Raw genomic sequence first — 26,411 nt, 5'->3', positions numbered from 1 at the left:
ACATAACCCCAAAAAATTAAAATATTTAGGCTTTCGATGCGCGTAATTCTAAATTGCGTAACCGCAGATCAAATTTAAAATTTGCCGAGTGTGAAATTTTTCAAGTCGAATTTTTTCTAAAATTATTTTTTACCAGTATAATAAATACTTAATCTCGCTTTAATTGCGCAGAATTTTGAATTTATCCCTGGCGACATTATCGAATCACGTCCCTGAATAACTCATGAACGAGCGAAGGCTACTAATTGGATTCAAAGGATCAATATTGTTACATTGGAAAAATCAACACAGCATTTTTTCTATAATTATCCCATCAGAGCATATAATAACTGAATTAATTTATTGTTGTTGTAATAATAATGCATATAGTTTAAAATTTATATTTTCAAGCTTTTAATATATTTAATCGAAAACAAGATGATCCATTGCATTTAAATAATCATTAAATAATGACCTCAAATTTTAGCATGACCAACGCTGAGATGAAAACATATGTGAATTAGGTATATGTGTTTCTAAATAATTCGTATGTAACAAAAAAAATATCCGGTCCACATCTGTTGTATATGTATGCAATGTCGTGAGAAAAAGCCTCGACACACAATATGAATATTTGGTAATTTTTTCCAAAATTTTAATTGTCATTCGCGAATGTTACACATGTATAATTGCCCTATTCTAATCGTGCGCAGTTTGTTGCCTATTTCGACAATAATTACGCCGAAAAATAATTACAGTTATTCATATTTCAATTTTTTGTGATTCGTATACATTTTTTTAAACTAGAGTCGAATTAGCTTAAAAATCAATATACAGTATTTTTTATATTAAAGTCATAACCGATAAAATTTAAGGTTTGTCTATCGTTAAAATTTAATTAAATCTATAGTTAAATTTACTGAAATACTTAAACTTATAATTTTTATTTATTTAGCAAGAGTGTAGCAAACCAGAAGCGATCAATGTGTAATAATAGGTTATTATTTATAAACCTTAAAAAATAAAAATAATTGTATTTTCTACTATACAATTAAAAACATTCAGAAGCCTTTTAAAATTTGCGTAATTATAAGTCACTACTGTGATTTTAAACTATATTTGGAAAGTATAGCTTTGTAAAGAATTGTTCAGTATGTAATTTAGGCTTTAAATAAATAATTGAAAATTATATATATATATATATATATATATATATATATATATATATATATATATATATATATATATATATATATATATATATATATATATATATATATATATATATATATATATATATATATATATATATATATATATATATATATATATATATATATATATATATATATATATATATATATATATATATATATATATATATATATATATATATATATATATATATATATATATATATATATATATATATATATATATATATATATATATATATATATATATATATATATATATATATATATATATATATATATATATATATATATATATATATATATATATATATATATATATATATATATATATATATATATATATATATATATATATATATATATATATATATATATATATATATATATATATATATATATATATATATATATATATATATATATATATATATATATATATATATATATATATATATATATATATATATATATATATATATATATATATATATATATATATATATATATATATATATATATATATATATATATATATATATATATATATATATATATATATATATATATATATATATACAATAAATACTTTCACAATATATGTTTTATAGACCTTTTTCACTTAAATGTAATAAGACGAAAGTTTTTATTTAGATTTAATTATTTCGTTCAGGTTTGACCAAATTATTTTTTTTGACAGCTGTGTCAATTTTTATAATTTTATTAAAAAACATTATTATTAAAATTAATATAATTTTTAAATGTTTTGTTTCGTTTTGGTCCTCCTCCTCTCTTTAATTAAGAAAGTATTTTTTCCTTGAAAAAATTAACGTTTTTGCATCACGTATGATCACGTAATTATTGTAACGAACGAGGACGAATTTTGTCACTATGAGCTTTCTCTTTCTTTGTTCATATTTTATGACATAAGGAATTTAACCACATGTCAAGCCAACAATAAATATCAAGGAAAGAAAATTTTAGCGTTGTATCGTCATCAAAACCGCGTAGATAAAAAACAATAGTTTTGCTAGTTTTATGGCGGATTAATTTATGGTTTTAATGAAATTAATAACATCGAAATTAGTCTGGTGTCTATCTCGTTTCGGACTTCTTAGCTGAAGCGGAAAGCGGCTGCTTCCTCGGTCCTCCAAATTTCGGTCGATGTCTCAGCTTGGTGTGAGTACAGATAAACTCGCACCATTTGTATCCCAAGGCAAAAGTATTTGAGATAATAGGTTTTAAATGAAAAAAATCTAATGAAAGTTCTTGACTAAACCGTATATTGTGTCTGATTTTAAAATAATAGCGTAACGGTGACCAATTTGAACAGCTGGAGATTTGACAACACTGCCATAAAGAGCTTGTAAGCTCATTTCATCGGGTTGTGTGACTTGCCAATATAATATTACATTACTTTGTATTACTATAGACATGGACTATTTTACGTTACTTATGGTCCATTCGAAAGATAGATTTATCTAATGTATCCAAATCTTCGATTTATAAGTACGGCGCAAATACACTTGTTCGGCAAGTCACTGAATACTGATATCAATTTAATTTACAACGCTTTGAGCAATTCAATATACACTTTTGCGTTTTTTATTTTTTATTGTGTCTGAGTTAAAAATTAGTGATTATTATATAATTATAACTCCCACCGACTATCTCAGATTAGGTTTTTCTTGATTTTTCTAATCTAACGGAGATTAATTTAAATCAAATTAAATGGTACATATAAGGCTTTTAAAAATCTAAATATGAGCTAGTTTAGTTTATATTTAAAGAAATATATTTATCATAAAAAAGTATTTTATTTTTCAGCCTTATCTCATAATTATGTATGAAAAATTTATACCCTGAGATGGATTATATTTTAAGTGACGTTCTTTATTATGATTTATTTTAATACTTTTGGCAAATTTGTATTAGTGTTTATAATTAATTATATATTTATAGTATTGAGGATCTTTATTGTCTATTTATTACTAGTCCCCAAAATATTTAAGTATTTCCACATCTTAAAACTCTCTATATTTCATATTATTATAATAAATTTCATAATACAATTCTAATTAGAATAATTTTATGTAATAACTAGCTGTCGGTTCTTCACTGTCATGAGGTACCGCAGCTAGCGAGTGTGCGAATTGTACGGCTTATTTGTAATACGTAATTTAGCGTCTTAGATGTACTTTATTTGTATTGTTATATTAAAAAAAAATCTATGTGCAAAATTTTGCCTCATTAAAACTTTCATGTCTATGATTTGCATTGCTACACCCCTAAAGTTTTTATTATCGATGTCCATCTTAGTGATAAGTTTCTTTAGATTGAAAAAAACTTTCGTAGCACATTATGTCAAAAAAAATAATACGATTTTTGTGTTTTTCAAATAAGTTTAAGATACTTAGATAGGTGAGAATTTATTGAATTTGTTGACAGACCATTCGACGAGTGCTATAAATTTTATAAAATATTTATGAGTTAAAGCTTGTATGTTTCACTCAGAAAAGTTTAAAACAAACAAATAACTTTGTTACTTTGTGGTACATAATAGTAAAATAAATCATTATATTTTGGACATTATTATAAATGTAAACTATGATGCTTAAAGCTTTATCTTTTTTTCTCCTTGCGTAAAAGCTTTTTTTTTCTTTATGAGCGTTTACTTTTCAACTCTTGATTAACAAATGTAAGACAAAGATAGTTCAGTCTTTTATATAAATAAAAATCATATAAGTTGTGTCTGTTTTTATCTAATCGACAATTTGCATATAAGCCGTGCAAATATTAACTGAATCCAAATTTATTATTATTCACAATCACAAGACAATTATTGCTTTATTGCAAAAAAATCAAGGTCACCGTTTTCGCGTGTGCTTTTTCGAAAAGGCCAAATCGAGAATTCATTATTGGTGACTCGCTCGCTCACAACCTTTCCACTTTTGATGTGACATTTGGACCTACAAAGGGGAACGCTCAAAAAATAGGTTTCATTATTCGAAAGCAAAAGGAAAACTTTAATAAGTGTGTACCTACATATGATCAAAGACGATGTTAGCGTTATTATAAATCAAAAAGAAAAAACTTTCAATACATATTGAACCTTTTCCATTTTGCTTTATAAAAATGCATCGATCGAGTCTATAATAACCGCCGACTAGTTGGGTTTATTGGTTTAGACTGAATTTATTTTTGAAGCAGAGTTATATTTGGTACATATATATAAAGTAATATTTATTTATTTTATGCTGTTTTAAACTCACTTTCTGATTTAAATTCTTTAAATTTAAAAAATAATTTTCTTGTGAAATTTGTGTGATATATTCGGAAAGTATACACCTATATACAAAGATTTATTTTAGTTTTAAACAGCTATGTTTTTGTTTAGATCCACGTAACGTAACAGTGTTTACTAGTTAGTAGCACTTCTAGTACAATGTGTTAAAAAATCATTGATTTGTTGAGAAATTAATCAACGAAAGGGTAAACTGCTGCTGAAATTCATCATCAACTTGTTTCTATAATAATTGCAGTAAAAAATAACGTTTGGGAGAGTGGAAAATTATCTAATGTCACTAACATTGAAATGGTAACTGATAGATTAGATAGAAAGCAGACACGGAACTTTTATGGCTTTAATGGCATTGTCTGGTTTTGATGCCAAGCTGGAAGATCTGTTTATTAGCTCTATTATTATTTATGCCTATATATGTATACAAGTCTGATTGAAAAGCTTGTGATTGTAGTTATTTGCATTCTTAATATTTTTTATAATTTTAATACTAAATACATCTCAACATATTATTTATATTATTAGGTAACTTTAACGTTTTAATACTCCATAAAGTCAAAGGGTTGTGCTATAAAATACATCCGTGATTTCTCATGCGTTTTCTTATAAAAAATGTGAAATTGCATTTCTTTTTAGCTGCGACCTGTTGAATATATTAGTGAAACCCTTGAAAAATAAAATGCATAACACATAATATATAACGTAGAAAGAGAGAAAGAGTACAACAAATACAGTTTCTATCTGCTCTCGTTTATTTATCTCTCTCTATACCATTTTCCTATAGCCTCCGGCTTGCATTCACAAATTAGTTTTATCTCCTGGGGCTTTTCACGCCGGCGAGAAAATATCCCAACGTGCACGTACTTATTAAATATGTATGTATTATGAATAAATTCATGTATCCCATATTGTTGATGGTGTTTGTAATACATTTAGTATAAAAATTCACCATCGTAATTTTTTTCATAAAATACAAAACACTATAAAATATTTACTGTTGTGTATTTTTTAAAAATGGCAAAATGATTTAATGATTTTGTAAATATATTTTGTAAATATTATATATTTTATAAGTATATTTTCTAAATATATTTTGTTAATAAATTTTATAAATATATTTTGTAAATATATTTTGTAAATATATAATGTAAATATATTTAAATATATTTTGTAAATATATTTAAATATATTTTTAATTTCTTTTATTGCTTAAGTTAGTTGTTTGTTAATTTTTGGAATACAAATTAATGTAACAATAAAAAGATACTTTTATTTAAATATGAAAATATATTTTTTATCTAGAAATAATATTATGTCGATTAAGAAACATAAAAAAAAATATTATTTTAATTAAGAACTTAGATGAAAATAACTCTTGCTGTGAAAATCAATTGTTCAATTTTTTATTCCTTTAATACTACTACAAAAATAAGTATCGCGAGAATCTTATCTTGATCCCATCCTATTTGTATCATTATTAAATGATTTGGTAGGTTTTTATGTAATGTTTAAATTAAACTTTTTTTTCAAAGGAATTTATTACATAAATGATTGCTTTTGTTCCAACAGAATCTTTAGTCAGTAATTTAAATAAACATTCTGCAGTTTTAATAAATTTCAGTGATTATTTTGTGTTTTTAAATTTACCGTAAATGTATAATTTATAAAATTGCTCCTAAAAAGTCGATTATTTATAATTTTCTGGTAACCTTAATAATAATTGAACGTTTCTTAAACATCATCACAATAAAATTATATTCGCAAAAATTACATTTTAATTGTTGTAATGATGATTTGCTTATTTATGGGTGACGCATATATGCGTCATTCTTTTTTAAAAGATTTAACTGTTTGAAATACGATAAGCAATTTAGGTTTACAATATTTTATGTTTGTTATTTTAATGTTTGTCAATAATGTGTATTTTTTAAAATATTATTATTTTCAAGAGTCTAAAACTTTGGGTTAAAATTGCAAATAATTACTCGATTAAAATTTAGAATTATTCGCTGATTTTATATAATATAGTCTAATTTTTTAAATATAATTTTGCCAAGTTTTACTAAGAATAATTAACATGTAGTTTGAAAACCATTAAAAAAATGATTTTACAAATTAAATTAAAATATAATGATTTACTTTAATATAACAAATCGATTCACATATTGTATATATTTACAAAAAATGACGTCACCCGCATATACGTATCATAATTATTATCTAGAGGCTAAAACTTTTTTTTAAGTGCCAATTTAATAACTCACATATAACATTTTATTTGCATTATAAAATAAAATAATTAATTTCAATTAAAAAAATAAATACTTGCTGATTTCATATTATGTAATATAGTCTGATTTTTTGGAAATCATCTTAGCGAAATTTATTGTTTTGTACATAATTAAATTACCATTGGAAAAAATATTGAACAAACATACATTCAAATAACAAACATATAAAATTTATTCTCATATGGTAAAAAGTTAAACCTAAATTTTTAATCGTATTTTTTAACAAAGAATGACGCATATATGCGTCACCCGCATCTAAGCAATAAGTTTCGCGAATGTATTTTTTGTGATGGTGTTTAAGAAACGCTTAAATATTATTAAGGTTAACAGAAAATAGTATATAATTTACTTTTTAGGAGCCATTATAAAAATTATACATTCACGTTTAATTAAAAAACACAAAATAATTACTGACATTTATTTAAACTACGGGACGATTAATTAAATTACTCACTACAATTTTAGTTTAATTAAATTACAAATAAATTGAAAAAAAGTTTTGCTTGCTAAATGTATTAAATCAAAATATTATTACGTAAATTGATTCCACACCGTCTAAATTATATTGATTACTCAGAACTGGAATATGTATTGTTAAGTAATGAATGTATCCAGAGAATTACATGATAAAATAAAAAAAGCATTCGATCAGTTCTCTAAATAATCACTAATGTAAATATAAGTAGAATTTATATAACTATTTCATAAACACATAAAAAGTACACAAGCACAATAGACGTGTGTTTTATTTTTAATTTGTTCGTGTCTGGAAGGTCAGAGTTAGTGATTTTAATTTAGATCGATCATTATAGATTAAGATTTTTTAGATTTTTCCTAATCTCTTGGATAAATATTGTGATGAATAATTAAAATAAGTGTGAATAGTTATTGATTATAAGCAGTTAAAATTATTTTCAATAAATATAATATATATCACTGATATACTATTTGTAGTTGTTAATGGGCTAACGCCTGTCATGTTATAACGGAATATTTACAATAAATAAATATACGTCTATATATTATATATACATAGAGGAATTTAGTTATACATCTGATTAAAATTGAAGTATTTAACTAGATTAATTTCGTTCATTTTATAGAGGTAGACCTCAATATTAAATATATCCTATTTGTATACATATAACATATACATACACACGTGCCAAGACATTGCGTATTACGTGACTCTTGATACGAATGTAAATTTCTCCAGAGGTTTGAATTATTTCAACGTTAATATTGCAAACTCTGCTAATTCTCACACCCCAGAAATTTAGGCTCGAAGTTTCTAAAAAAAAAAACAAAAAAATAACGCTGTGTTATAAATCATGCACCACAGTTCATTGAGTAGTTTTTATTAGGTAAGACAATTTCATAAATTTCTATATCTCTATGACCTTATATCGCTAATCTCATCAGCTCAACAATGTGAGCCGGGAATTAAAAAACGGGTTGTATACATCAGGGAACAAGACCAGATGCGACCTTTGATATTTTTATCACAATAGAAGAAAAAGTGTGGCAATCTAGTTAATGATATTATATCTATACATGCTTTGTATACAGGTGACGAGATTATCTGCGAGACAGATTAAAGGGTAAAAACGTTTTCATTTAGCTACCTAGCTACCCTTGATTCAGATTAATGTTTACGAAGTAATTTCATTCATAAGTACACAAATTAAATCTGCTGCGATTTGACTTTATTATGTTAATTAAGCCCGAAGGGCTTTGCCTTATTGGTCGAGTCGGTGTTTCGCAATTTTGCGGTTATGCGAAGTTTGCGTTATGCTTGTTTGCGAAATCTTACGATGGTCTTGATGGTATAATTTTGTGATGCAATGACCTACGTTTTATAGGTACTGTAATAACATTTTTTCACTATTATAAGAGGAATCTGATTAAGATAGATTTAATTTAGCCTATGCGGGTTTATTTAAACTATTTGGATTAAATGTACACATGGTTGGGTAAATTTTGCATGATAAGGGTTGAAGTTATAATCTCAAAGAAATTACTTGTTTGATCTTTAGAATCAGAGAATTGAAAGCATGCGTTCAATCAGAAGCAGCGTAAGCACGTTAAAATATTAGCCAAGAGCAAATATATTACATATTAGCAAAATTTTGATTAAAATGGAATTTAATTAAATAATTTCATACGCCTTTCTACAATATATTCAAGGTTAATACAATTATATAACCACAATATAATAGCTAAATACATATTTCTAATTGTGGCAGTATACATCATATTTATTATTTAGGTCATTTCTTAAATTCAATTTTTTATTGATTCAGAGGTTTAAGCAAATCAAATAGCGTCGATCCTCTAAAGAGCGTAGCCGCAGTGGCGCAGGCGCTCTCTGTTTGAGGCAGACTTTTTACGACTGTCGGCTAGGATCTGTGGCGCAACTCTTTCATAGATGAATCAACTTCAAAAGTCGCTTATATTATCATTTATAAACTGTCTCCTCAGGCGGGGATTTTTAGGGACAAAATTTTTAGATTTAGATATTTTAATAAAACACTTCACTGATGAGTTACCCCTTATCTCGTGTGAAAAATGTTGATCACTACAATTTTAATTATGCAAAAACCATTTTAATATTTTTACATGTTGTTTAATATACAGGGGTAATCCAATTTTTCAAGTTCAGGGGCATAAATATATTTATTCTAGAAATACTGTGATGTTGGAAACTTGATACTTTTTTAGAATTTTCTAAATAATTACCTGTTACCAAAATACAATAATATTGCATTTAAAAGTGTTATTCAAAATATCTTTTTTTAACCGAAATCAAAATAGTATACAAAATATTGTGATTTATTATTTTTAATAAAAAAACGAAAGGCAAACTTTCTTTAATAATATTTAAAAAAATACTTTTAGAAATGCTAATATACTTTTTAAACTTTAAAAGAGGACACGTAGAAAAAATTTAAATATAATAGTGGTATAAAAAATATATTTTGCTAAGCCGAAATACAAGTGTATCAAAAGTGCAAACTTTCTTAATTATACAAATAAAAAGTTATATTACATTTAAGAAAAAAATACTACCAGTTAAAATAAGTTTCTGACGAAAACGTCTTGATTAAAAAAAAACATTATAAAAGTGTTATAAAAAATATTTATAAGCCGAAATACAAAAACAGTTTATTAAAGAATATCGTGATTCAATTTTTGTAAAAATAATAAAATAAAAGTTTGTCGTTCTTAAATAGATAAATTGAAAGTTAGATTACATTTCAAAGAATAAATACTATTACATAAAGTTAAAATATTTTTTTACTAAAACGTCGGGAACTTAAAAAAAACATTAAATTAAGGTTTCTTTTTTTGATAAAAAATAAAAGTTAGACATTCTTAAATATCATTAAAAGTTAAATTAAAATTAAAAGAAAAATACTACTATATGAGGCTAAAATATGTATAAAAGTTGTTGAAGTAAGGCAGTGTTCTGGCTTATATACCCTTGAGAATTAAGATAAAGTCTAATGTCCCTTTCAGTTATTAAACCTTCTGACTAATGTCAATAATTCAGGGCTAAACCAGCCAACAGATAATATCAGACTCTGGCGTGTAAAACGACGTAAAGAAAGTCCGTACAATTAAAACGTCGTCATTCTATGAAATGCGTAATCTGGGGATGCTGTGTTTGTAATTGTTCTGTAGAGATATTTACACCAAATATTATCTGTGTTACTTAAAGTTTAGTACACTTGTTAGAAAATTATAAATGGACCGTTAATAAACGTCGGCTCAAATAAGCATAATTTTAATATGTTAAAAATATACATTGTTGCTTATAAAATCCAAATCAGTTGTATGAGTATGACCTAATATCGCGCAGTTTACAATTCTAATAAAAAGCAAATTTCACTGAGTAATGAGAATATTTTCGATATCTTTGCGAGAACCGTCGTTTAATCAACAAACGTCGAGCTTAAGCTTGCAATGTGGCGCAAATTTGATTAAAATATTGTTACTACAATATTCTACTCAAAGAAAATGTCAAGGTAGTTTTTCCGACAGCATTTCTAGATACTTATAAACTGCAATTTTCTTATGATAGTGGAACGCTGCATTCAGCGGTGTATACAATTTAATTTGAAAGAAAATGCAGAGGTGCAATTGGAAAAACAATTTTAGGTATTATTAAAAAAATTATAATACAATATACAATATTATATTATTCATGGATCATAAATATGAAATACCTAATTTAGACTAATTTTATGTACTCTTCGGTTATTATTTAGTATTATAGTAATCGTTATATATGTGTTATGTATAATACATATTAACTGATTCAAAGCGTTCACGTAGTATTTTACTTTTTTTTAACTATTTTGTCGTTTATGTTAGGTCAGTTGTTAACTTCCAGTTTTCATATAAATGGTTTATTGTCTAGGTAAGCTCTCTGTTGCTTTTTCAACAGGTACGGAGCTAGTAATATACAAAGTCATTCATACATAATAAAACACTGTCATTAAATACAATAGACTTTCACGTCGAGCATTCTATACAAATTGGAAAATTTGTTCAATACACGTATGTAGGATTTTTTTGTTGCTGTAAATTACCATGCAAACCGTAATTTAGGGTTTCGTCGATAACATCGAATATTGACTTCGTGTCATGTCGCTTTATTTTTTGGTCATAGAGGGAATGGATAAAAAAATGTCAACACGAATATTACACTCACGAATCACGCGCGAACCGTTCCGGTCTGTGAATCACAGCAGAGCTTCCCAAATATTCAACGACGTCGACATACAAATGAGCGTTTCTCAATATGTGCATAGGTTACGCAACGAGAACGGTACGTGTTATTCGTACACAATATATTTTTTTATCCTATAAAAAAAGTTATTAGAAAAATATATATGACCACGAATTATCTGTTTTGTTTAAATGAGATTAAAATAAACAATCCTCACAAAAAGAATGGATCAATTTTATGGTTTATTTGTATTGCCTTTTATTATTAAAAAGTATTTTATATGATAATAAAGCTTTGATATAGAATTTTTAATCATATCCGACGGGCAGTATAATCCTTTTGCAAATTCAACATGGCTACCATTTTGAATCCCATCTACCGTGAAATGGTCGTTGTATTCCAGGATTAATTCCGGGATTTAATGAATTGGATTAACATTATTACTGAGATAATTATACCCCTCGTTGATCACATCGCGTGCGAAATTATAATTTAACGAGAACCGTCGAAGCAGTCTATATTAATATTAATTTATGTTTAATAATATATTCAATCATTTGAGAGTAATAAATCACATGGGAACGTTTAAAGAACACGAGCTGGCATTCAAGTTGAGCCTAATGAGTGCAAAAGGTTAAAACCTCAGTCATTGTCTTACTTACTCATACAACAAATTACCGTTTTAACCTTTCGAACTCTAAAGTGTTTACGCAATACGAATTATGAATAGATTACAAAGACTTTTTATTAATGGATTTGTTTAGTCTCATACAAAACTATATTATTAAAGCTATTTCGCATATGTAGTACTTGATTTGTCAGCGTTGTTTCGCTTTGATTTCATATCTTAAAACTTCTGGGAAAGTGCATTTGAAGTTTCAATTCCATGCAAATTTATCAAACTCCGTTAGGAGAGAGTGAGCCGTAAGGTAATTTGGAATATGACAATTATTTTAATATATCGTCATTATATTCGAGGTGTGACAATTTAATTTCAGGAAAACCATAATTTATCTATCATGTTAAATGTTTATATTTATTCAAAGTAATATCCATTTTAAAGTTACACAGAAAAAAGTTTTGAAAAACAGTTGACAAAGCGATTACATTTTTCTTAATAACTTCCACGTTCTGAAATCGTTTCACTTTGAGAACAGTTTTTTGCTTTAGGAAAAATAAGAAAGTCTGCCTGATGTCTATATTTTTTCATCAAAACTTATAAGCTATTATAATTTACTTTATATTAGATAACCAAAAAAGTTTGTGTGGTTTTCGTTCGAAGCAATGACTATCATGTTTTTATAAAGTATATCATATACAATGTATATGTATAATATATACATATACAAACAGAATACTTGATATTCAAATGTTTAGACAGTTAGTTAAATAGTATTTGTAATAATTTTAAATAAAATTATATTAAACTTTGATGAACTTAAATTATGTTGTGCCTGACAAAGTTAAATCCATCTTAAATTGCAGATTTTAGATATTAGATGAAAAAAATAACAAATCGTTAAATGTACTGTTAAAACATTTCTAATTAAGCCAACTTCAACCGCTTTTAAGCGGGTGTTTTTAACGATAGGAACAATCAAAACAAAGTTAAGACCCAATTTGAGCTTTTTTTAAATTTTAATATACTTGAATATTCTGGTATGATGTATCTTATGAACTAGTAACTAAAAATTGGATATTTATAGTTTTACTATTTAATACTTGAGCTAGAATCTCGAATCATAAATCACATATATATGTATATTTATACGTGAGTTATTCAAATCCTGATTTAAACTGTTAAAGACTGCAAAGTTTGTCGTTAGATAGGCAAAAAATACGTTACTAAAAATCGCACAAAAACGGTTTAATAAATTTCTGTTTATTTATAAACTACTTAAAGATTCATTATGGTAAAAACATTATTAAAAATAAAATGTATCTGTGTTGTAACAATAGTAATAAAAAAACTGAAAACATATTTGTTTGTCTAACAAAGCACTAGAGATTGGCAAAACACCCAGATTTGCACAATAGCCAAGCATACCTTCGAAAGTTTGTAATTACCACAAAACTCTATAAACCATTTCGTTGATAAGCTTCAAAACTAATGGTCTTAAATCGAATTAGTATTGCTTGGACTATTTTTTGTTATAATCGGACTGTTGTCCAAAAAAATACCTGATTTTGGTTTTCAATTTACCTTATCTTTTATTCGTTTAAAGTTCTTCGAAGGAATATCATAAAATATGACATAAGGTAACATAATTTGACGTACGGCAATCTTTCACCAGCAATCGTATCATCGACGACTACAGCGATGACTCTCAAACCATCAACTACCCGGAGAATTGTTATTTTTATACAGTGGATTGAAGCTGGTATTGTCCTTAATAGAGGACATACAAGTATGGTTAAAATTCGCCTGTAAAGGATGCGTTACATTATAATCAGTCAGGGGTAGTAAATCACAAAAAAGATATACAGAAAAAAATTGTACATTAGGATGGAAAATTCTACTTTAGTCTTCATATTCTCTAAATATTTTTCCAAGCACTTGATCATAATTATTAATTTTAATTAAATTTAAACACTTTTGCTTTATTTTATTTTAAAGTTAAATAGGTAGTTTATTGTATGTATTATATTATATATCTCAATAGTTTTGATAATAATTTATCTTTTAGTACAAATATTTATTACTTTTTTTTTGTCCCAAATGTATAATTATTTAGTTAGTAATTTGTTTAATACTAACTCTAATATTTTGTATATCATAGCGGAACTCCTCACAATAATAATACTAATATATATTTAAATAAAGTTTAATAGTATTATATAATAAATAAAATATTGATTATTATGTATTAAATAAAACTAATGCTAAAAATTACAAAATTGTAGAGACGCGAATAAAAAAATGCCAATCTTTAAATTTTATCTTAAGAAACTCTATCTATAAAACGATGTTTTAAATATTCTTACAAATTTGCATATTCTATTCTTATGTTAAGAATTTTCATTATTTTATTTTGCATTTGAAATCTTTTTTTCTATTGTTTCTAATGAAAAAACAAATTGTTGCACAGTGTTTCAATATATATTACCATAGTATATATATACACATGTCACTGAGAATATTAAATAAATATGTATATATTTTTGCTTAACACTTTTATTGCCAAAATCTAAAATATCAATTCTCGCTACTTTGCTGAGAGTTGCTTGATCTGAAGTCATCATTGAACATTTTTTATGGGCTATAATGTATTTGCTTCATATGTAAATATTTTTTCTATTATTACATCGATTTTTAAATGGTAATACCAAAAACTTTGGCAACAAAAGTGTTAAATATATGTGATATCAATTACCCTTTGAGTGCTGGATTAATTTATACACATTTGTTGAATTGTTAATATACATGTGAGTTATTCCACGTATTTTTGCATAATTATTCCTGTTTGTATTTATTTATTAACATTTTCTTTTGAATTGTATATATTGTATATCATTCTCAACTTTTTATTGCTTTGCTTTATTTTAAAACTTTTTTGTATTAGTATATTTTAATAATTTATTGAAACGCTTTTTTATTAATAAATTTCGTTAATTTATTCGTTAATTTTTCATATTTTTCACAATTTTTTTGAATTTTGTGGATTTTTTTATAGCAATTCAGAGGTCCTTAATATTTTTTTATAAAATTAATATAAAATATTTTTTGTTATGGATATTTATTTCGTACTCTTGCTTGATACTATTTTTCAGGGCTGTGGATTCGTTGGAAATTTTTCCCGACTCCGACTCTGAATTTAAAAATTTCGATAAGATAATCCTGAAATATTAAATTTATTTATTTTTATGTAAATAAAAAAAAATAATTAATAATTTTAAATATTGTCGAGTTCTCAATTTTTATGCCAGGATTTGAGTCAGATGATGTGCTAGCGAATAAGGTGTGAAAGTAATTAGTAAATACATTATATTTCTAAATATCATATGTGTATGCTCCTGAATGTCATTCGCTTGGATTAGTGCCGCGCCGCGCATGTGTCTACGAGTGACTCCGCTGGCCGGTGGCTGGTCGGCTGTTGTTGAGTATTTGATTAAGTGCTTTTATTTAATTCATATTACTGACTTGCAAGTCGCACAATGTTAAAATGGAGTTGGTTTTGGTCGATTTTTTACGTTATGATATAAAATGTTCTGGCTCGAACTCCAACTCCGACTCCACAGCCCTGCTATTTTTTATAAAAATCATCCACATTATTTAGCAAACTAAAAAAAATATTATATGAATATACTACTTTTTATTTTTTATTTATTATTTCTTCAGTAATATATGTAAATATATAACTATCTGAAGTACTTCAATACAGTGAAAGATCGACCACTTAAACTCTTTACTAAAAAAAAGATGATCTCAGTGATGTTATATTTTACTGGTACAAATATAATTTTACTAACTAGGCCAGTTAACTGGCCTAGTTAGAAATTATTTATTTTATTTGTTTATTTAAAATTGATTCATAATTTCACTGGTCAATATCAGTGTAGCGTGGATAATCTGGTATACATACGTATGGAACATTTTAGCCTTAAGGTTATGTGTCGCTCTAAAACTATGTTTTAAAAATATAATTAACTGACAGGCATTAATAAAATTATATGCTGCGCTAACATGTTGATGAAACACAATTTAACAGCTTCGAAGTGTTCATTTGCTATTCAAATACAAATCTGGCCCAAACCTAAAATAGTATAACTTCCCCTTAACAATGCACCGGCTTACACATTAGCACGCGCGATGATTAAGTTAAGAATAAAGGAAATTGCATCATACAACGATGGATTATATTTTTTCAATGAAATATGTTATTAAAATATATTTTGAGTATATTTTTAAAAATAAACATGAACTTTGTATTCACTTTATATGCCGTGGTTTTTCATTATCTCAACTCTTGCTCAGTATCTTTTGAATAGCACTTTGTCTTCTTAAAATGCTTAGATGTGTTTTTCAGCGGAAGACTTTTGTTTAAGTTTTTTTTTAATTTCACTGCATCAATTTGTGCAAACACGTCTTTAAAGCATTGCAAATATCCACCGCTTGCACAGAGGGTCTATTCTTGGCTTACTCACACAACACGAAACAATGACCCCGGGGTCGGGTCTGACCCCGGCCGCCAATGGACCACAATTAAGCCCCGTGCGTATACTCGTTGTATTTGTTGTATTGGATGCATTTTGATGTGGCTTCATTGCAAAATCTCAACCAATCGGGGCTTGTTCGGCCAATTACGATGTTCAACATCCTGATTCACGTGCACCTTACCGTTGTACCAGAAGCCCACTAACCCGCAATGGTTCCTGATTAAACAATTCATGACATGAGACCGTGCGGTTTTGACACGACGCTCCGTTCGCGATATTGAAACTCGCGGTTGGGTAATTGGAGCCGTGTTGTGCTACAGGTTGAAGCAAAATAAATATATTAATCTTGAAATTTATATATTGAAAGTAATTTCATCTTATTGTATTATAAATATTATTTTTATTTTGAGAAACGTTAGAAATTTCTGGAGATACAAGGAAAAGTTACATGAACAAAGTTTGAGTCTAATTTAGTGCGTTGTCGTGGTGAAGTTTATGTATACTAATATAACATGGTTCAAATCATATTTGCAATTATAAAAAAAATATTTGATGTGCGATTTAATTTTCCTTTTAATTTTAACTTTTAGCAAAAAAAACTTTTATAAGATGATGTGGTGTGAGCCGCTGCTTTGCCATATTTTGATATGCTTCAAATTTAAAGTATACTTTTTTAGTGTACTATTTAACTGAACGATGTTCTTGTAGTTCGATATTTGCTACATAATCGCCACAGGCTCAATTATGGAGAAGAATCGACCATTCTCTTTTCGATCTTGTATGCTATAATAGTTCATAAAGAAAAACCGTTAAACAGACATTCTTGAAAATGAGGAAGATGCGAAAAAAAATATTTTAGCAATTGAGATAAATTATTGCTATAAATCTTAAGTGAATTTCGAAACATGTGTGTACTTATAAAATAACCTCATATTCGTTTTAAAAAAATATTACGAGTGCCTCAATGCTTTTAGTAGTGCAAAATAATTAGTTAATAGACTTACCAGAGTTGTTATCAGCTCTAATAAAAATATTTAGATATACACAGTTTAAAACACGATGTTCTGTTATTAATATAATACGAGCAAATTGTGAGAGAAGAGAATATTTAAACGTATTATTGTTTTTACAACCGTTGTTTTTGTGCGCTATTGTGCAATTCCTCAATGTGATTGACGTATGAAAGAACAACTAAAAAAACAGATTGTCTCATCGAATCACACTTGAACTACATAAGTCTTGTCAAGAGTAACAAAACGGTACTAGTTATAAGACTTGAGTCCGCTGTCAAAGGCCCTCAATCTGCACATGCATTATCGTGCAATTGAATTGAAAAAAAATATAAAAAATGCGACCGAGATGATAACGACGTTTTGTTTAAGGCAGAACAATCGCAAGAAAATGGCGGTCGTTCCTAATTGAACAATGGAACACATTGTATTGTTTTTGGTCATCGTGTCGGTTGGAAATCTGGTCAAGAATTCGATGCTAATAATGCAATACACTGTGACGCTTTTTCGAATTCAAACGTGTGCTGTATGTTTAAGTGTTGAGGTGTAATATATTTTTTTGACCTAAAGGTTGTCAGGACATTTGAAAATATTACGGACGTAATACAAGTTGTCACGGAAAGCCGTTTGTATTATTGTTGGCTGGGATCAACGTGTCATCTGGCATGTCAGGAAAGATGTGTCCATGATTAAGAAAATGTGGATAGAATATAAATATATTATTGATATATTTATTTAATATTTAATAAGTTACTAATTTGTAAATATAATAATAATTTAAATATTTTAAATTAATATAAAATTAAACAATAAACCGATAAAAATAACTATGTATTTTAATGTTTACAATTAAAAAAATTTAACTTAAAATATTATATTTTTAAATTATTTATTTGTCATATTTTTTGTACAAGTGATTTTATAATATTTTTGATAGAATTTAACTTGATTTATTTCAATATATGTTATAAAGTACATATAGACTAATTTAAAACTGAGTTTTGTGCACTAGAATCGAGAGACTTTGAGCTTCTAAGCAATAAACTCTGAAATTATTTCTTTTAAGTTGAAAAAGCTAAAAATTTCCTTCTTGAAAATTGGTAATTTTTGTTAAGCTTATTTTAAATGCTCTAAAAATAAATATCTATTATTTAAAAAAAAACCGGCAAGCAATTTTAGTATCGGTAAATTTACCGTTCGACGAATTGTGGAGTCGGTGAATTTTACATTCGACCAATTTACTAGTCAGTGAATTGCAGTCTGTGAATTTTCCTAAAGCCACAAAATACATATTAACCCTTTGAGTAGTTAGTTAATTTATACAGTTTTGTATATATTTTTTTATTCTTTTCCATAAATATTTCAGTTGTTATTTATTTATTATTATTTTATATTGCTTTTATAGTAAATTATAGAAACAAATCGGTGACTCTTTTTTATATTTTACTACTTTTTTTTATTAGTATGTTTTATTAATTTATTTTAAATATTTTTTTATATATTATTTAACTTTTGTGATTTTTTTTGTATTAATTCAGAGGCTCTCAATATTTTTTTTATAAAATTATTACAAAATATTTTTGGTTATGTTCCTTTAATTTGAACTCTTTAATTTATTTGTTTATTTTCTATAGAAATTATTTATATGAAAGCAAATTTTAAAACTTTATTATATGAATATGATGTTTTTTATTTATTATATTATTAATTCTAATTTAAAAAATCTTATATAATTATAGTGTTTAGGAATAGCGTAGTCCGTTAGGCATAGACTGGTAACCTAGAGGTCACAGGATCGAGTCACGACAGCATACTTTAATTTTTAATAATGAAAATACCCTAATAATAAAAATTACTTTTAGCTTCAAACGGAATTATATAAATTATAAATTTTAATACATATAATAATTCATTATTAATTATTTTGTTGTCATCACTTCACAAATTTTTAGACTGGTATTTAACCCTTCAAACGCCAGCGATTAATTAGTGGGTCACCTGTTATTCTCTTTACGCGTCAGAATCTCTTTCTTAAAATAAATATAAGATACTTGGTTTACTGATAAATTATGGTAGTACAATAATTTTTATGTATTAAGAAATAATTATCAGTGAATAATTAATAATACGTATGAAAAAAAATTTTTTTTTTGAAAAAAATATCAACAAGCAACGTATATTATTATTGTATATTAAAATATTGATATTCAGTCTAAATTTAACTACCATTTTATTTATAAAATATAAACAGATCTTAAAAAAATTTCGTCTGTTGAGCAAATAGATATTAATTAATTAACTACTAAATATTTACCTAAATTACTAATCAAACTCAACCTAATATATTATATGTCAAAATATTATAATTCAATCAAAATTGCACTTCTACTTTATTTTATATGGAAAACAAACCCTTAGAAAATTACTGACTGTTTAGCAAATGTATGTTAATTAAAAACAGTAGATATTTAATTAAATTACTGACCAAAAGCAAATAAATTTAGTAACTCAATAAATACAGACTATTTTCATACATAAAATTTTACTTCTTTTACTTTAATCATCTAAAATAATGCAAGAATTGGGGTTTTATTAAATTATAATTTTAAATGACACAATCCACTGATAAAATAATGCACAAATTATTAAATAGTCATAACTACAATATTTTGATCACATTAATGATTCAAAAGTTAATCAATACTGTATTAAATAGTATTTTAAAAATATAAACTCATATCTTAATCGCAAAGATATGCATCATGATAAACGAATCTGTGTAAAAGAAAAATAAAAAAAAAACTATTAAATGCGTCGTCTATTTTTTATCTTGTTAAAACCGATACAATCCAATTTACAAGTACACTCACCATACAATTAACTAAAGTAGCAGACGGCCTGTTAATTAATCCATCAATCATACAGTTAATTTGAAGCACACGTTCAAAACACGTCATCAGCATAAATTACCCGTCCAAAATGACTTTTGTTCATAACCGCCCAAAACGTATAAATATTATATCATCATTTTGAAAGGTGCATTCTTTACGTAATATACGATAAAACACAATTTAGCCATTCTTAAAAATATTTAGTGATGATTAATGCATGTGAAATTATAGTGAATGTATGTATGTGATTTTTTTTCTTGCAACAATTTAATACCGCACGTCTAACACATGTCGTACGATCACTTGACCGCACCGCGGTTGAAAATCGGTCACCGAACGGATCGTTCATAATCCGACGTGTCCGATATGTCGGCGGATGTGTATCATTATCGAATTTCACTCGTGCAGTACCATTTTGCGTTCGTGTGATTTGCAGGTGATATTGAGATCACGCATGAAGCGCCATACGGGTTTTTCGAATGCGACATCATTTGAGGCAGCCGCTGCAAAAGGCAGCCTCTCTTCGGCGTCAACATGTTAAAAATCCAGATGTTGGAGCAGATCGTGACGAACGAGAACCAGGAGGGAGCGACGGAAAATGAGGGGTGAGTTATTACTAATGATCAGTGCTTGAGACAATTTTTTGTTGATTTTTAAGGGTGGTTTTTTGAATAATTACTACTCCGAAAATATCTGTTTTGAACAGAACTAAACGTTCTGTCACATTCAAGAGACAGTAGATTAAATAAAAAAAAGCATTATTAGCACATGCTCTTTTTATTGATCGTTAATTTAAATTTTTAAGAAAGAGAGCTTAAACCATTTATAATTTAAATAAGAAAAATAAGTAACAACAGATCTGGAACTATTTAAATGTTTAGTTTTGTCGCTACATCAAAATGTGCTTATATTTTAATTTATGTTTTTATCGAAATTTCCGATAAATAAGATCAATGGGTTATGCAACTTATATACTGAAAAATTTATTCTATTTTTATTTTTGCCTCTGGTATGTTTTGATACACGGTGCGTAATAATTTTAGGCCCTCGATTAAAATGATAATGTAAAAATAAGACTTTTTATATCTTTATTGTAATATCTACAAAAAATGCTGGTAATTCAACGAAATATATGTGATATTAGTTTATAATTTAATGATCATTAAATAAACGTAATTTATATTTATTTATTAAAATAATAAATTTAATTATATAATTAAATATTTTATTTTATGCAACTATTATTAAATAAATATGTTGAATTAAATAATTTAATAATCATTAAATTACAAGCATATCATCAAATCTAACTTATTTAGTTAACTAAGGTACAATAAATTAATTTTAGACAAATTAATAAAGACTATTTATAATTAATGATATCGATGTCACAAATTCCCTGACTTTCAGTCTATTGTTAAATACTTACTTGTAGATATTCATTATGTCAGATTGACTTACTTAGTTGGTACAGATTTGCCCGTTGTAACGCATTGGGCTTACGCCTGTCAGGTTACAAAAATACTTTTTAAATTAGTGATTCGTTATCATGAAATTAGCATGTGGCAAGCATATATAATATAATCCACCAGCGAACATCGGCAACTGTTGATTAATAAAGATGGGTCCTACATAAAATGCAGGAATTAAATCTAGTTTCAGATGTGTCATGCCAAACGAGCAATTTTTCAAAAAGTGCACAAACGTTTTGTCACACCGAGACCCGTAATTGATCATGGTTGCAAAAGTGGGCGAGCCCTAAGCCTCTCGCGGGAGGGGGCATGTGGCATGGGACTTCTGACTTTAAAACATTTAACCTTTAAGCTATCTAATTTCCGTATTTACACGAAACCCCTGGTCCAGCTCTATATTGCAATCGGCTTCGGAGACGACTGGATCTTTCGGACGCAGACACAGCAAAAATACATAATAAATAAATTATCGATGAAAAAATAAAACCAATACTTAAATCATATTATCTATATTATTATGAATTATTTACAAATACATTTTTATTGCAACATATAATTTTATTTTGCCTATTTCTAATTGATCAAATTAACATATGGTTTCAAAAATTTTAATAATGTGTCTCAATCTTTAAGGACTAATTTGAACCTTTTTTAAAAGTATTTTATTAGCGATTAACTTATATTATAGTTATATGTAGATTCAAATACACAAATACGATTGAGGCTTTATCAACAACGCCTTGAAAACCCAGACACTTAAACGAAAATGAAGGGGGATGGTTTTGAGACTCGATTCGAAATTACTTTTTTCTTTTGTGTCATACGTGCTGATTCGCGATAAAGAGGACTTTAAACCGTCAATTGTTACTAAACTGTTGAAAAGTGAGCGTAATCTCTGTGTGAGATCGTCGATTTGCTTCAAATACGAGTTCAAAAGGTTATCTACCACAGTCGATCTGGCACCTCGTGATCAATGCCCTCGGGCTCTTTTCTGCGCCTGCGAGACCTTTGATATTTTCTTTCGGATTTTCTGTTAATTTATCATAGACTATCTTCGCCTATCTATCGAGACAGTGAAAAAACGTTCTTAAGTTACTGTGAAATTATTCTATTATATATAATAGATATACAAACGAGTTTTATTATTTTTTTTCAAGTTGGAAACATAGTTTAAAATTAAATAATTAAAAATCAGTTGTTATTACTAATTATTCTAAATACATATGTATTATTTAATACTGTCCTAAATAAAGAGGTAGTCTTTTTTTAAGCTATTGCTGAAGCTGATTTAGTCAAGCTTGTCTTTTCTTATTTGTGTCATACCTTGGATTATACATTTTTAATTGCTATCTGATTTAAAAAAGTATTATTATTTTGATTGTTTTTGTAATAGATTGTCAATATAAAACAATGAGTTAACTGAAAACTAAATTCTTGTATCAATTTGGGTTTACCAATATTTATTCAAAAATCATTTAACTTAAATCAAACACTAACATTTTAAATCACATAAATTGTATAGCACCGCACGATCATAAAATGTAGAGCTGAGATAATAAACACTGATTTAACTTTTGAAATTTAATTAAAAAACTCATAACAAACACTGCGTTGCGAAACGAGGTTCAAAACACACGTGTGACGTCATCGATAAATGTATTACTTCCGTTTTAACTTTCGAACCGCTGCCGTTGCCCGCACGGTACACATATTATTAATAAAACACAATAACAATATATATGTGGTATGTTATTTTTATTATTAAAAAAGCCGTTCTTCACCAATAATAAAAAATAAGTTTTACCATTGCGTGCGGAACTCGCGTTAAGGCGCAGTCAAAACTTGGGCATCTTAGAAATATTAATTCCGAATGACTATAAAAACTTTTTTAATAATATTAAATACGTATAAGTTTTCCGGGAATATTATTATTTTTTTATATTAAAATGTAAGATTTGGATTTAATAAGCATTTTTTAATTACTTTTTGAGTTTTATAAATAATTGATTGTCAACTTAATAATAATAAATAATTTGTTTAAACATTGAGAGCCGAACTTGATTATCGAAAATAATATTTCACAACACAATTCTTGATAATAATTAATTATTCTATCCAAGAATTAGAGTACAAATAAACATTATATGGTTTTAACAAGTTGTTATGTGTCTTCTTTATAAATATGGATAAGAAAACGTAAAACTTTCAAGGTTTCGTGTATATCGTATCCAATATGTTCGATTCTCACCACAACGTTCAGTTAATCTTATCGGTTAGGGAGTGAGGTGTAAAACTTTATTCGACGAAAGTGTAAATATGCAAAGTTTCAAAGTTCAAGGCATATGACTGCTCGGATGACGATTATAATAATAATAATAATAATAAGGCGAAACTTTAGGGCAAAAGTTTAGGGCCGCTCCACGGCGCAATTACAATTCCATCGCGATTCTTTATTCAAATTCCGCACACGACGAACGTTCCGAAATAAATGCGCGAGATGACTAATGCAGAGAACGGAAGTATTCGGTAAGAACACTCGATCAATATATGTGTAGATGTTTTGACAAACCATCACGAATCACGAAAGGTTATTTTGAATAGGTGTAAAAATAAGTATGTATTTTTGCATTGATTGGTTAATACATTATTCGAGATTGCGATGAATAAGATAATTCAGAGGCTAACTATTAAAAATTTATATGTAAACTCAGCGAATCATACATACGCCTTAAAACCCTGATATATATAATTGACGGTGTGATTAAGTGTCACATTATTTTTACCGGTCCTTCCAAAAAGCTTACACAAATGTGAGAGAAGGTATATTTATAACCAATTGTGTTATTGTTTAGATCCGTTACTAGTACATTTTTTATTTAATACTTAATTTAAGAGCGATCATCATATAATTACAAAGGATACTTGCTGGACTGTTTGTTTTGTTAGGGGTGGTTACTTTTTATATATAGAAAATTAATTTTATTGTACAACAATTTGTTTTGAGTCGACGCATTTTTGGTTGATAATTTGATGTTATCGAAGATTTGGTTGTGTCTCGATCAAAGTAACGTGAAGAGGGAAGCGGCTGTTTTATCAGTCTTCTTAGTCTTCATCGATGATGAAGCGCTATTTGATGCGAGTTCGGATGAACTCTCTTGTGTTCCTTGTCAAGGATACTTAGTTTAACTAGAGATTTCCTGCTCACCCATTCTCGCCGCGATGGCTACAAATATTCAGAAGCTTAATAAGATATTTTTTTTCTGTTTTAGTATAATATTTGCGTTGCGTTGGTATAAGCGTTGAATATTCAATAAGTCATTTCGCATTCAATTTATTTGTCAATGTACTTATTTTTTGTTTGTAAAGCAAATCCCACAGAATTATTGTCCGTACGATATAATAAAATCACTCGTTTATTGCACTTTTAACGCGTAATACGGTCAATGCGTCACATTTTATTAAAAGTTTTATATATACTTGACTGGGTAGCCTAGTTGATTAAATATATATTGGTGTTTTATGGCCGTTAGAGATTTCGACAACTTCGCATTTGTAATGCAGAATTTAACCTGTGTATTGATGTAATACATTTTTGTGTGTTAAAAAAATCTTTTAGGTATTGCGGTTGTCAGTAAAACAAAGGCACTCGATGGATTGTCAAGATAAAGAATATTGGCATTCTGTTTATTGCGCTTTTAACGCTTATTATGAAACAAGCTTATTATTCACGATCAATGCGTTAAATTTTGATTGATGTATACCGCAATACATTTTTTAGAATTGTGTCTCGAAGCTTATGATAAAAAGTAAGTGTTGGAAGCCTGCATGACTATTGTACTATTCGTAGCTGTTACTAATTTAATGGAGGCAAATGTTTGTTATTGCAACTTTATAGATGGTTATTGATGCACCCCAATAAATCAAAAAATTTAATATAGATTTTTTTCCCTAAAATTTGTATTAAAATCTTGATAAACTATTAAAGCATCTACATTTATTTTATTAATAATACCTTATTCTTTAAGATATATTTAACGTATGGATTTTAGATTTGTAGTATTATGCATTGATTTATTTTCAATATATACTATATGAAAATAACATACAAAATATTTTCATAGGTTTTAGTAAAACTGACAATAGATTGAATTTAGCTTTTGTATCCTCCGTTCTTAAACTAACGCATATGAGAATTCTAAATAGGCGATAAAAAATTGCGGTAAAAAAAAATATTTAAAAATATTAAAACCAAAATATTTCCATTTAATCGACAGAAAATATTTTGACTTAATAAAAACAAAATTTTTTGGATTTTATTTAGGATAAAAAATGAACACGACCTACATTCATAGGTTTTAGTA

The 26,411-nt window shown here is 26.9% G+C and overlaps 1 protein-coding gene across 5 annotated transcripts in view; it reads left to right on the top strand.

The window, feature by feature from the left end:
• Positions 1-26,411, top strand: part of RapGAP1 (Rap GTPase activating protein 1) — a 390,544-nt gene that overhangs the window by 57,004 nt on the left and 307,129 nt on the right. For 2 of the 5 annotated variants that reach the window (XM_088205691.1, XM_088205681.1), the window contains exon 2: positions 21,015-21,183. The exons of the other annotated variants lie outside the window; for them this stretch is intronic. In XM_088205691.1, the coding sequence (XP_088061817.1) occupies positions 21,113-21,183 (71 nt within the window). In that variant the 5' untranslated portion in view covers positions 21,015-21,112. The remainder of the gene's footprint in view (positions 1-21,014; positions 21,184-26,411) is intronic. 5 annotated transcript variants of the gene reach the window in all.

Source organism: Plectrocnemia conspersa, unplaced genomic scaffold (assembly GCF_051122295.1).
Source record: "Plectrocnemia conspersa isolate PC_06_02 unplaced genomic scaffold, ASM5112229v1 ptg000001l, whole genome shotgun sequence".
NCBI classification, from domain to species: Eukaryota; Metazoa; Arthropoda; class Insecta; order Trichoptera; family Polycentropodidae; genus Plectrocnemia; species Plectrocnemia conspersa.
The sequence above is the reverse complement of the archived record's forward strand: the minus strand, read 5'-3'. Positions and strand labels throughout refer to the sequence as shown.